Source organism: Besnoitia besnoiti, chromosome I (genome assembly GCF_002563875.1).
Source record: "Besnoitia besnoiti strain Bb-Ger1 chromosome I, whole genome shotgun sequence".
In the NCBI taxonomy this organism is placed as follows: Eukaryota; Apicomplexa; class Conoidasida; order Eucoccidiorida; family Sarcocystidae; genus Besnoitia; species Besnoitia besnoiti.
In genome coordinates this window covers 7951897-7965591 of record NC_042356.1, presented here as the reverse complement: position 1 = coordinate 7965591, position 13695 = coordinate 7951897, and the positions used below count along the sequence as shown (strand labels likewise).

The 13695-nt window shown below is 59.4% G+C and overlaps 1 protein-coding gene across 1 annotated transcript; it reads right to left on the bottom strand.

Moving 5' to 3' along the window:
- Positions 1-3015: 3015 nt before the first annotated feature.
- On the bottom strand, positions 3016-9448 carry BESB_011190 (uncharacterized protein; the record flags this gene model as incomplete). The annotated part of the gene is made up of 5 exons (XM_029359873.1): positions 3016-7640; positions 7692-7713; positions 7931-8155; positions 8583-8891; positions 9326-9448. The coding sequence occupies 5 exons, from the start codon at positions 9446-9448 to the stop codon at positions 3016-3018; spliced, it is 5304 nt and encodes a 1767-aa protein (XP_029222786.1).
- Between the last annotated feature and the right edge of the window lie 4247 nt (positions 9449-13695).

Sequence of the window (13695 nt, the reverse complement as noted above, 5' to 3'; positions counted from 1 at the left end):
GTATTCGCGTGTGTGTCAGCGTATATGTGTGTCTCGTGCTCCCGTGGCTGGACCCTCGAACCGGAAACGTGATGTTGAGATCTCGCTTTTCGCATTTTTGCGGTGCCCATCTTTGTTTCCATCGTCCCACGTCGCACGCAGTGAGAGGCCGCGCGGGTTTCTGGTGCATGCTGGTATTCTGTTAGGGTGGTGCAGCTGTACGCACGCGCAGCTCGTTTGCTCGTCCCCCTCCGTCTCCATGCATTGCAGACGAGGTGAGAAGACAACGTTGCCGCCGCCTTCTCGACAGGGGAGGGCGCTGATTAGCGGCCGCAGGATCTCGCCGTCGGGAGCAGTATCATCCGTCGGTGGCGGGTCTTTAAACTGCCCTCCGTTTCAGCCTTCCCTCGCTCGCGTCTCGCCCCGTCTTGCCTCCTGTACCGGCGCAGCATGGACGGATGCCTCGGTCTCAATCGGCAGGCGTATGCATGTATCATGTACAGATGGCCGCGTACGCTTGAGATGCATTTGAGAGCCGCGCAACCACTCCAGCGTGCACATCCCCGGCGAGAAGATCCGAGGTTCCCGATGACTGTCTCTCGGTCCTCCTTCGTGGCAGCTTGCTGGACGGGGTATGGAGACATCGCCAGAGCTGTTCGCGAGCCGTGTGTACATGTGGATGTGTGCGGCGAAAGAAACTGTAAGTTCGGAAGAGCCACTTTTTCGCAAGTCGGTTAGCTTTTCGCACGTGAGTTCGTCCATCGCGCCTTCGTCCTGGCCTCTCTTGTGCCGTTTGGTAATGCGACTGTGTCGAGTACTGACTTCTGTCTCTCAACTGATTAAGTGAATCTCTCCATGAAGTACTATTTCGACAAAACACCCCGAGGGAGCCCCTGGGGGTCGCCGCACACACCAGCAGCGGAACCCACTGCGTACGAGGTCTGCAGCGGCAGACGAGCGGTCTGCTTACGCTTTTTCTCTCGTCAGAGTGCTTCACACATACACGAAGACAAGATGCTCTGCACACCTAAAGCCCATATCGCTGCTTCGTGTCGCACTGTCTCTCGAGTGAAGCCTGACACGCCGCGAGTCTAGTTTTCTCTCGTATTCGTTCTGCAAAAGAGGCCGCCTGCATTCAGCAGAGTATCCCCGCGGCGCCCGGACAGGTAGCGCATGTTTGGTTCACTCTTCTGCACATAGTTCGAGCGCCAACGGGCGCTCTTACGCCGACACGGACGGACACACTCAGGGGCACCAGTGCTAGCTCTTCAGACTCCAAGTGGACGTCAACACGATTCACGAAGACGTGAAAAAAAATTTGCATATATAATGCAGAAGCCGAAAGACATCCGTCCCTCGGCGCCCGACCCGCAGCCTTCTTTCATGTGACTCCCGAAATCTGCCTCCCGGCGGCTGCAGACTACGGACTGCGATGAACATTTCTCTGCAACGCAAAAGTTCTCGCGGCCCCCACGCGGCAGAGCGAAGACGATAGCTGGCTCCGCACGTCGACTACCTCTGTTTTCAGCACCTCAGCGGAGGCCAGCCAGCCACCTGCTTGCTTTTCCGGGGTAAGGGCGAACCCCCAGGTTGAAGCTACGCGCGCTGTACGCTTTCCCTCGTTCCTCTGCATTCAATGACGCTTTGCTGTCTTCGACCCCGACGCGTTTACCCGTCTGCCACCCGTACCGAGCTTGCACAGAACGCTGCAAGCGGCCTCCCACGCCGGTCGCCTTGACCACTGCAGCGCTTTCCCCCCCCCCCCCCCCCCCCCGCCCCCCCTCCCCTTGACACTCACCGAAACACACCGCATTAGAAATGAATGCGTATGTGTGGGCATACACGTACATGACGAATGAAGATATGAACCGTACACGATAACAACATGAGAGTAGATGCGCATCGCACCTCATCAGATATTGTATGACGGTGCATCCATCTGCCACACACATGTGAGCACTCGCTCTTCAGTTCAGCTAGCTTCGACAAGGTCGCGCAGAATCGCGAAGGCCTCGCCTGTATTCCTACTCCTCATATTCGCCGCCTCGTAGCTGAAGACACAGACTGCCGTTGCGCACTCGGAGGAAAATCGTCAAAAAAACGCGTCGGACTGCGAAACGGATACTGGCCAAATTTCATGTGTAACGCACACCCGGTGAGAGACAGAGTGTCTTGATGGACTATCTGGTAACGTTTACGCACAACAAGCCAGGCTTGTTCTGTCAGAACTGCGAGGAAATGAACACGGTTTCCTGTTGCGTCAATGGGAGTGCGCGCAGACACGACTTACCGTGTTTACGCGGAAACACTCGAACGACGGTCGGCTGCCAGCGGGGAGTTCAAGGCGCCAAGCTGCACATGACGTTCATGCAGGGAACCAGACGGAGGCTGTGGGACAATGCGATTTGTTTAATTACCCGGCACAGGCCCGTCCTGCGTCCGGGGCTTTATCCTTTTTGTCAACGTATTCACCGCGGGCGCCCTCCGGTCGCCCTTCTGCCCCAACCTGGCCTGCCTCACCACAAAGTGGCAAAACAGCGAAGCCACGAACATTTGCTGCCCCCTGAACCTCTGACCGCAGCTCAATCGGGATTTTCCACCTTTTCCCTTACGATCAGAAGCGACAGTGACCAACAAAGGGGAGCCGAGGATTATCCACCACGAGAGAACACGAACAACACAATCGAAAGCGGGGGGGTCAAGAGACGTCCCTGAATTATGCCGGCACAGTTCACCGAAGTGACTGGCCATGGATGACGGGAAGGAAGCTGGAAAACAAACGAGTGCAAACTAGTCCGTGCCATATTCCGTGCGCCATCTGCACGAATGGGAAGGCGTGTAAGACGGATACGACCTTACGGAAGAAAGTTGTAGAACGCGACACAACGTGGACGCGGGGCCCTTCTCACAAACGACCCCACCTGTCTTACGAGAGACTGTTGACACAGGCGGATTACAAACCGCCACTCCACGCGTGGAGCACGGCCTCCCTGCTTCGAGGCGCGACCAGACGCGCCGATACAGGCGACACGAGAATCAAGGCGAAAACGGCGATGCGTTCATTACTGGATGGGAGGAAAACAGAAGACTTGCAACCGGATTCTCAATTACCCGCCAGTCTACTGAGTTGAATGCCTCTGCTAGCTGTCGCTGTCTTTCTTCAGCGTGCCCCCCTCCCTTGTACGTTGTCTCCCGTCTACCTGCTGACCCAAAGGGCAAGCCTCGCGGGTACCTTTCTTCCTCTCCGCATCTGCTCATTTCGCTCTCCCGCCTGTCGCTTCCCTGTGCAGTTCCGTCTCCCATCCCCGTCTCACGCCCCGCCTCAGAGTGTGTGGAGCTGGGCTGCCGCGCGGGGTGCCCTAGCACTCCGCAAGGTGTCGAAACCACCCGAAGGCCATCCAGCTCCGCTGCTGCCGTTTCTGCGCATCGACATCCTTTCCCGCGCCCAGCGGTGGCTTCGCCCATAGGCCTCCCCTCTTGCCTCTCCTTCATCTCGAAGCCCGCGACCCGTTTGACATGCGCACGGAGGAAGGAAAGCGAGCACGCCCGTAGTATTAGAAGCCTCTCATAAAAGACGGGGTCGACTGCGCCCTTCACAGCGACTGCAGGGTCATCCGACTCGCCCTCCACTGCTCCCTTTCTCTCGCTCTTCTGTCCCCAGCTTCGCTCTCCGTGCACACTCGCTCTGCCTGCGTCCATCGGCCCAGACGACCTGCGGCTCGAGGCGCGTTTCTGTGCCACGGCTTCCGGACTCTCCACGAGTCTCCTCCCCGTGCCCGTTTCATGCGCAAACGCGCCTCCGGGGGATGCCGGGAAAGCGGACGGCGAACAACGAGGAGGAAGCTGCGGCTGCGCGGATACCGCGCAGCAGCCGCCTCTGCTGAGGTGGGAGCGGCAGCGCCTCCCGCGCGCCCATGAAGACCGGTGAGCAGGCGCAGCGCCAAATGCCGAAGACCGGCGCAGCCACCGACTGCGCGGTAGAGTCTCTGGCGCTCCGCTGGGGAAGCTCTGTCTCGATTGGTTGCATGGCGCGTGAGACTGCAGAGTTGGAGATGTCGGCTTTCCTCGCCCTCCGCGCCGTCTGGGACTTTTCCCAAACAAGCGCGGCTGCGTCTGCCGGAAAACGCCAGCTGAGCAAGGTAAGGCAGACAGTCGACTGCGGCCCCCTCGGTGGCGGCTGAGGTCGACTCCGACACAGCTCGGCGACGCGTCCATCATGTCAGAGGCCAGGAGGCCAGTCGACACCAAATTGCCGCACACGGAAAGAGAGACGGACGACGCCCCCCGACACAGTTGCGTAGAAGGGGAGTGAACGAGTAGCCGTGCATGCGGGGGCGAGCCGGGAGAGGGAGCGGCACAGGGACCGGAGAAAGCCGTCGTCGGGGAGGAAGCGGAGGGTGACGGCATGCTCACATCGCCGCTCTTCGCTACGCTCGCGAACCTAGTGCGCGGGTCAGCACGAGAGACGCCAACCGCGGCTGCCCTGCCCTCCGGCACGCACCCTGCTGTCGAGGCTCCCAGCTCTTCGTATTGCCGACCCAAGTCAGAACCCATGCAGCGCTTTGGCGACGGCCTCTCTGTAGCGTGAGCGCGCGGTGACACGCCGGCTGTCGACGGCGGCGCAAGCGAACTCGAAAGGAGATCAGAAGTGCCCTCCAGGAAGGTCTGTCCGCGGGCGCTGATGAGTCCGCAGACGTCCACCGGCAGCGCTCTGGAGACATCCTTGACGAGGCAGAAGGCCGCGGCGAATTCGTCCAACGTGACGAAGCACTGATGGTCGAGAAGAAGCAAGAACGCGTACTCCAGGCGATTGAGCTCGGTGACGGTGACTCCGCCGAATCGCGCCCACATCGCATTGGTGTAAAAGCTGTCTGAAAAGGCCTTGGTCACAACCATACACGCGGTGAGGAGGAGGCGATACGCGTTCAAAGCACAGAACGGGAGATACGGACGACGACACAGAACGCGTGAAATGAGCAGAAGAGCAATCAGGCATTCGTGAGCGCTTATCTGCGACAGCCGCTGAAGACGCGAAACGTATTGCGATAAGGGGATAGGTGGGACTTGCTGCCCAGCAAACAGAGCCCATAAGTCAGCGTACATGACGCACGCAGACGAGGCACCCCCGGACGCAGCTGCGGATGCCGCGGACGGCAGACACGAAATCCTCGAGGCGTCGAACGACGAGCTGGATGGGCAAATGACTGGAGCCCGAGCCACGCACACACGTGTCGCGACACGCCAACATTGCTCTCCTTCATCCGGCTTGGACCGCCCTGCCAAGCCACCCTCCGGTGGCTTGGCAAGGCGGCGGTCGGATGTTCCCTCTGGTGAGACCCACGGAGCAGACGCGGATGTGGCGCCACCGCGAGAGGCTTCCCTTCTCCAACTGGCTGGGCAGATGCATTCAGTTCGAGGCCTCTCTTTGGCGTCGTGTGCATCCTTGCACCCGTGCAACCAGACTGATGTCTCGAAACCTGCCTCCTTGGCTCGCTCGCGCTCGGTCTGCCCGTATGCGGAAGACGGCAAGCCGCACGCCCGCGGCCCAAACTGCTTCTGCTCCAAGTGGCTGTCCCCGCCCACGTCAGGGAGGAACCACACTTCACCTCTGTTGGCAGGCAGCGCCAGAGACGGACACGACCCTGCACTGTGGAACGGGAGTCTCAGCGGGAAAACCCGTCGCTCGCTTGCTCCCGAGAGCAACGGCACACCACCTGAACTGGACACGGCAACCGAGGACGTCACGGCCTGCCTTAGCTGGAGATCAGACAGCTGTGCCTCGTCGCGCGAAGCAGGAATCCCCACGCGGCTCGAGCAGGAAGCAGGAAGCGAGTTGAACGATGAATGGAAACCCTGGCTTATGCTCTGCTGGTTTTCCGTGGCGGTTGGCACCGAATCCCACTCAACGAAGGTCGCACTGCAACAGGAGATTAATAATGACGAGCAACCAGACGAAGCCGAGCGACGGGGGCTTCGTGTAGTTCCCGCAGCACGCGCGTCGCCTTTCTGAATAATTCGAGCTGCGTCAGCCCTGCATGCAGATGCGCCTCGGTCGACGATCATCTGAGAGGACGTGGGAGCGTTAGAAGGCATACGCGACACCGGCAAACGGATTCCTGGCGATGAACTCGAGTTCATCCGGCACACGACGACCTCTCCTTCTGTCTTGAGGGGGTTAGCAGCACGAGCTAAAGACGAGAGACTCGAGAGGGAGAACTCTGTCGAGGCCCAGGACGTGTAACGGGAAACTGCGTCCCACAACGCTTGCTTTACAGGAGATTCCAGTGTGTCGTATCCTGCGCGAGAAAAGGGCGCCAGCGGACTGGGACTTCGCGTGTCGCTTCCTTCCAGGGGATCGCCAGGCGAGTCCGGAGACGCTGAACATGATGTGCGACAGCTTCTAAGCGAGGAAACAGAGCACCAACTGACAGCTCTTGTGACTCTAGGCAGATCGTCCCCGTGCGACAGCACCGACCGAGTACGCGAGGATCGAGGGAGCCCCTCGGGCGTCGGTTCGATCTCCTCGTCCTTCTCCAGGCCATCATCCTCTCGTTGCGTTGTTGACTCGTAGGAACTCGATCGATGCCGCCTCTCGGAAACGAACTGCCCAGCATTCTCTGCACGATACGTTTGATGTGCGTCGACTCTCTTCTCAGCACCCGCGAAGCATTCTCCGCTTCTGCGAGGGCGAATCCTCCCCGTTTGCTCCGCGCTTAGAAAGCTACCCGAGAGAGGCGGTGTTTCGTTTCTTCTCCCCCCGTCCCCTCCACGCCTGTCTCTGCAGTTTCTTCCAGCGCGTCTTCCGCACTGCCAAGTAGTCGGCTCGAGCTCCTCCGCCGGCGCCTGCCTCTGCGCCATCTCCCCCGATGACGGAGCCGCGTGGAGGCATGCGCTCCGAAGCGCGGAAGCCACCTCCGGCGGCTGCTGAACGAGGAGACTCGCAAACGCTGCGACTTCCGCTATGTGGAGAGGAAAGAAAAAGGGGAGGTGGGAGTCATGGAGAAGAAGTGAAAGCACGGGGGGATGACGACTATACAGCTCCGGAATCAACTGAAGAATGGCCCTGATGTAACGCTTGCCCTTAAAGTCGTCCTCGTCTGTCTCGTTCCCTGTAGGCGTGCCGTCGCTGGACACAACAAGTGCATCGCGTATACAGCCTCCTGATTCACTGTCGCAAACTTGCAATGCGACGGGGCAGCCACATTGAGACGAGCTTGGCGTCGACTGTGTAGAGCCCTGCTGAGCTGGAGCGTCCGGCTCGAACAACGGCAGCTCCGCCTCGCTCCGACGGCGTTGTTGTTCAGGGCGCGAAGCTGCGGAGGACCCCGAAGGCTCCGCGCTCGCTGTTGCCGTTGGAGAGACACACGGGAGTTTGGGGGGGCGCCCTTCTCCCGCGCGCGCTGGCAACAGAAAGAGGCCTGACAGAACTCCGTGCGAGCCGCGGTGGGCGGAGAACGAATGACGGTGAGGCGCCTGAGGCGGGTGGCGTGTGGCGGAGGCTGTAGGCAGAGCTTCAGACGCTGACCGAACAAGAGCAACGCCACGCTGGATGCGGCACTGCTGATTCGTGGAGACCGGCCCTGTGTCTCCGGACAGCGAATACGGTCGATCTGCCTCAAACGAAGAAGGGGCTGATGAACGATGCGACCCAGAGCAAGAGCCTGACGTGGGAAAGAAAAGTCGACACCTCTGTCCGTGTGCCCCATTCGTACGGGGAGAGACGGGCGCCGGGCGCTGTCAGGCACAATACGCAACACGAACAGGAGGGAGACAGTTGGACGAAAGAGGCATCGGGTGCCCCTCTGCCTCCCAAAGACAAAGAGGGGGGAAAAGGGAGTGGGCCAGCATGCACCCGGAAAATGGCGCGACAACACGACAGTGAAGCATGCGGAGGAGGCCGTGTGACGGAGGGGGAAGGAGTGCTAACTGATACTTGCTCGCACGAACGTACCATCATCGCGTAGTCGTCGGCTTCGCGCCCCTGCTCCGCTACTCTGCCCCCCGTGGCTAAGTCAAAATCCGGTCCTCCACAATAGCCAGCAGCTGGCATGGAAATCCAGCTAGTGTGCCGGCTGCCAGGCCCTGATTCAGACGTGACACCTCCCTCGCGGTTCCCTGCGACGAAGTGAGAGGAAACGCGGCCTTCGAAACCACGCCTCATCTCATCATCGGCCGCCTGCGGATACAGAAATGTCGACAGAGCAGGGAGAGGCAAGACAGTTTCCAACAACACGGCACGGGGCGCCGGAGTTGCCATACTGAGTCAACCGCTCCATTTCTCTCTCTGATTGACTGGCGTGCCGTGCCTATTTCCCTCTAGACCCGCCTACAGCGGCATTTGCGGCGAGCTCAGGTGTCTCGAACGAGCGCGGATGGCCGCGGGGCGAGGAAGGGCAGATGGCGGTCACAACGACCGTGTGCGACCAGCACACATGAAAGGCAGCCCAGTGAGATGCGCTACCGGTGGCAGGATCGCGACGGCAGTTTTGTGCGCCGGACGGAGGGGGGCGGGGTTCGTCACGCACGGGATCTCCGGGATGTGCGAAAACGTGGGTTTTAGTCCCACTGGATCGGTGGACTGGCGTCAGTTTCTGTGCACGTACCTCCCGGCAACCACCTAGCGCAGGCCCAGGCGCCCGCGTTCTGGCTGGCGGCACGTGTTCGCCTTCCCAGACGTCGGCATGAAGCGGGCGACTCGACGACCCTTCCTGGGCTACAGCAGCCTCTTCAGCAAGGGTGGGCATGGGTCGCTTCCAGCAGTCGCTCTCAGGGCCACAGCTGCACTGAGAATAAGAGCCCGATTCGTTGCACGCGGAAATCGACGCCCCCGATGGGACTCGCTGAGCCGCTGCCGCATGGCGCCTCGTACGCGGAAACGGGTAAGTGAACCGCCGCTGCTTGATGACGTGATCCTGGGTACGCGATACAGTCCGCAGCAGTTGGCTCCCACTGCCCAAGACACATATGCCGACCGCGGAGCTGCGGTCTCCTTTTTTCCTCGCCGCAGCCCCGCTCTGCGTTGTCATGATCCAGTCGACGTGAGCCAGGGCGCGACGGAGCCATTTAGCGCTATCCGACGCGTCCTGAGAGTGTATGTCTGTCTCCGCGTTCACTAGAGCTAGGCACCTGCCATCGTGGTCGCCCTCCCCGCCCCCCCCACCCCCCTCTCTTCCTCTCTCTTCTGCCCCGGAGTGAAGCCGTGACGCCGGGGCTACGCGATGCGTGTGCGCATGGGGCGGCGAAAAACACAAGGAGGGAGGGCACGAGGACGGCTTGCTGTTCAGGCGAGGACGTCGACCCTTCTCGTTTGGTGGGCGGGCGCCGCTGCTACCAGACCGCTGCCTACGACCTTGAAAGTTTCCGCCATGCACATCTGGAGGCACTCGACGATGCGCTTCAAAAAGGCAGCCACGGCTTCGGCGATGTCCACCAGAACTGTGTGGGACGTGGAGTGCCTCGGGTTGCTCATCAGCGCCAGTGAGGCTCCGACCCCCCACTTCGAAAACAGAAACACGTGAAGGAGTTGACACAGCATCGCCCTCCCTTTCGCACGTGATTCCGTGGCCGCTCGGCAGTGCAACCGGGCTACGGAGCTCCCCGGTGTCGGAGTTCTTGGCAACCGGGAGAATACAGGCTCCACCAGTCGCCACCGGTTGGACAGACGTATCGGCGTCAGGTGCGCGAGCCTCGGCAGAAACGGGTTGTTCGCATTCTACGCCGCCAGCACTCCCCTGATTGAGGAACGAGTTCTCTGAACTGACATGCCTGCCCTGTCTTGTCTCGCTTTGCCTTCCGCCGTGATCTGAGAAGGCCGCGTTTCTTGCTGCAACGTGCCCATGCGGCCCCGCTTCGTCGACGCGACGTTGCCTTTCCCTAACACTCTCCGGTTGCTGCGAACTTGTCTCGTGCGTTGTTGTCTCCCTCTCTGCGGAACTGCGTCTGGGTTCGCTCGCTGTTGCTCTTCGCAAAGGCCACAGTTCCCGCTTCGCTCGGTTCAAATCACTGTTGTGAGCTCCCGTTCCCATCTTCCGGAAAAGGTTATCCAGCCGCTCGGTGCCTACGCCGTTCCTCCCGTCTGGATCACCACTGCGCTCTCTTGCGTCTCCTCGCTGTAGCCGCGACTTCTGTTTGGCTTCGTACTTTCCTCCCTCCGCCTGCCGCCCTGGCAGTGGTGCCTCCCCATGAGAGCTGCCTCGATGCCTTGAACCGCTACTGCCACAGCTCACAAACACTTGTCCGAGGCCGGGGCCCGCGGCACTCTCGCCCATACTACCCATATCAACACCCCGCGAACCAAACACCCCTCCCTACACGCTCAAGGGCTTTGGACTCCTGTATAGAAACTAAAGAGTGTCAACAGCGCAGTCGTCGCTGCCGACTACTCCACCCCCCCACTACTCGCACAACGTACACACAAGGAAAGGTCTGGCTACGTCTTTCGTGGAAGAGGCATCTCGTGTTCATGACCATGGTAGCGCGCCCGGTCCATCCACGCCTCCGAAAGACCTTTTGTCGCAACACGACTACGTGCCTCCCAAAAGCTTCAGCCCCAGTCGGGCGCCCCCGGCGCCGCAGGATCGGGCGGCCGACATTCCCGTTCCCGACGGCGTCTGCTCGCTAATGGCGGGAGCGGAGAGACAGATCACCTTTCTCGTTTACGGGTGATCGTACCTGACGACGCTGGAACATACCCCGTACAGTCACATCCAAACAAATTCTTGTGATGTGGCTCTCTTTTCCGTGGACAGAACGCCGTGTAGATATCTGGAGGCGGGACAGAACACCACGGGCTCGCCTGTGACGAAGGGCGACCCATGCCCGAGGGAAGTAAGGCCGGGGGGGGGGGGGGGGGGGGGGGGGGGGGGGGGGGGGGGGGGGGAGGAGAGCGGGCCGGAGGAAGAACTCGAGAACGGATATCGATCGATAAGAGTTAGCTTATAAGAAAAGAAAGACGGCGTCCTCTTGTTCGTGTCTTTCCTTGCGTCGCTCCATTTGCTGGCCTCAGCCTCGGGAATTCACGTGAAACGTGGATTCTGCTTCGCTGCCGGTTTCGTACACTCCCGAAACAACAGGTGATCCCGCGCGATGGATATGCCCCTCTCCGCGCTCGCAGCAAGACACCTGAAAATGCCTACAGAGACAAGAGGTATACGAATGTATGTGCACACGAGAGAGGATGCATCTACTAGCGAATACGGACTCTCCCACAACCCGCAAGCCAGAGAGAACAAGCTATTGGCACGCGAAGATGCTCCACATCCGCAGTCAGGAAAGCGGACAGAAGCCTGGGAAAAGGTAATCGAAGAGAGCGGATTGTGGACACGCACAAAACCGGCGTCGAAGAAAAATCACAACTAGTGAAGCAGCACATAGCCGAACCCACACGAGCACGGTTTCGTCGTCAAAATACGAGACACAAGAAAATGCTACGTCTGCTTATGACCCCACATAATTAAGCATGACTTCACGCCAAATGGCAAACCAGGGATCTCGCAGACAGGTGCGCGTCAGCGGGGTCGTTCATATCCGCCCGCAAACGATGCAGCAGCTGCCGCAGATACACGATCGACAGGGCGATCGAAACTCACAGAAAGTTGGGAAGATGAAAAACCTAACGCAGGAACACGCCACATCAGTGCCGACACACACGCACAGCAACCACAGACACACACACGCACACACTGGCAGGATCAGAATCCGGAAGTTCCAAATCTCGGGACTAGATCACGCGATGACGAGGCACGAGCCGCTGGTGACCTAGCCGGTCTGCACCACAGCTGGCTCGATTAACACTAGCGTCGTGAGGATGTCGAGAAGCTGATTCCAAGCGTTCCTGCGCTCCACAAAAAACATTCGCAGCTCGTCGTCTCGCGGCCGGGTGACTCGTTCCCATCCGACTGACATGCTTCCTCAGTCACCAAGTGACAAGTGCAAAAGAAGGTCCTATGGAAAAACCGTGAAGGCAACTCGGCGAATTACAACAGTCTTGCGCCCCCTCGACACAAGGCAAAGAAATCGCTGGTCTGTACTAGAAGAAGAACGAAGTGCGGTGCCTCTGCTCAGACACTAGTGCTGTCTCACCCCAGACAAGCGCATTCGGGGCTGGCTTCAATGCGTCGTTCCTTGCCGTAGTGACGAGCCCGCACAGTGGGGAGCCACTCAGCTCTCAACCGCCACACTCGACAGCAGGCGAAAAGTCTCGAGTACAGAAACGCGGCACGATAGTGGTACCTACGCGTTTCCGTTTTCTGAGGAAGCACTCCTTCTCTCAAGGATTATGGAAGATCACCTGATTGCAAGCACTCAGAATCGCCCAGCAGACGACAGTTGAACCGTGCTCCCATGACGGCGACAGCCCGTAGACATCGCCTGTGAACAAAGTCTCACCGCGATACTAACCTCAGCCACAAAAAGCATTCAAGCTGTCGGGCCAAAAGGCACAAGGGGTAACCCAGAAACGGTCAATAGGTCCCTCTACACCGAGTTCAGGCCTGTTAACCGTGTGTGCAAACACCCGTGTGTCTCGGTCTGCCGTGTGAGTGCGCGGATTTTCCCATAGTGGAACGCCGGAGCCACACATGACGACAGTGGATGTAGCTCAGACAAATGACACTATCCCTCGAACACGGAACGACCACCGGAAAACTCTCCTTCCGGATTTACGTTTTTGTTTGCTTGGTTGAGACCTCGCGTGTCGCGCGGCGACTGCCTCTGGGGCACACAAACTGACGAAATAGACCACGGAGTTCATCGACACTGGAGGCCAACCACAACTGATCAATGACTGCCGACCAAGTTGAGTGCGTCAAAATAGAAGGGCAAAGGACGTGTATCATGCACTTCTCGACTAAACCCGAACTAACTATTTCTGATTGTGACCCGGATCTCGAGAAAGGCGACACAGAGAGGCCAGCAGCGGCTGCCGAGCAAGCACAGCGACGATGGGGACGAATACTGGAGATCCAATCTGCGGCACGAACGCCGTGTCACGAGGATATCAACGGCATACAACGTATTGACCGTTTGCGGTGCTCATCAAACTCATAGAGACGAAATCACGTACCCAAGGTGGTCGTTGAAGGACGCGCTCCGTACTACTACCCGTGCCGACGGTTGCAGGTCTAAGCGCCTGATACAACGACCTCGCCGACGGATTATGGACTCAACCTCACTCTGTCGTCGGCTGTGCTCATACCTCATTCCACCTTCAGGTTGCGCACACTGCCAGCTCGCCGGGCCCTCTTTTCAGAAGGACCGCATGAGGGGCGAGCACACGGATATTCTACGAGCTACGCAGGGATTTTCTTCTAGTGTAACATCACATGGCTGCCGCGACGCAGAAGACATTCGTGCAGGCCTCTTGCCCTCGTCTTCTTCCATAGAAAGGCGGTCGCGACACAAATGAGACACACGCCAAGCGAACACACCCGTGGTCAGTCAGCGACTCGGACCAAATACCCGCGGCCGCTGCGCCCGAGCACTAGAGACGGCGGCCGCTCTCCGGTTCCGAGTGCGCGAATACCCAGGATTTACCGAGTATAAGCACTCGGCTGAGACGGATTCCAACCCGACTGGGAAGGAACCCTCTGCGTATCCCTAGACCGACCGGCGGTATACGGGCACTTACCAGTTCCCTGAGGGCACAATGTCGCTAGAAAACGTACTCTTTTCGAGAATAGCAAACCGCAGAGCCCGCAGCATATTTCATCCCGGCAG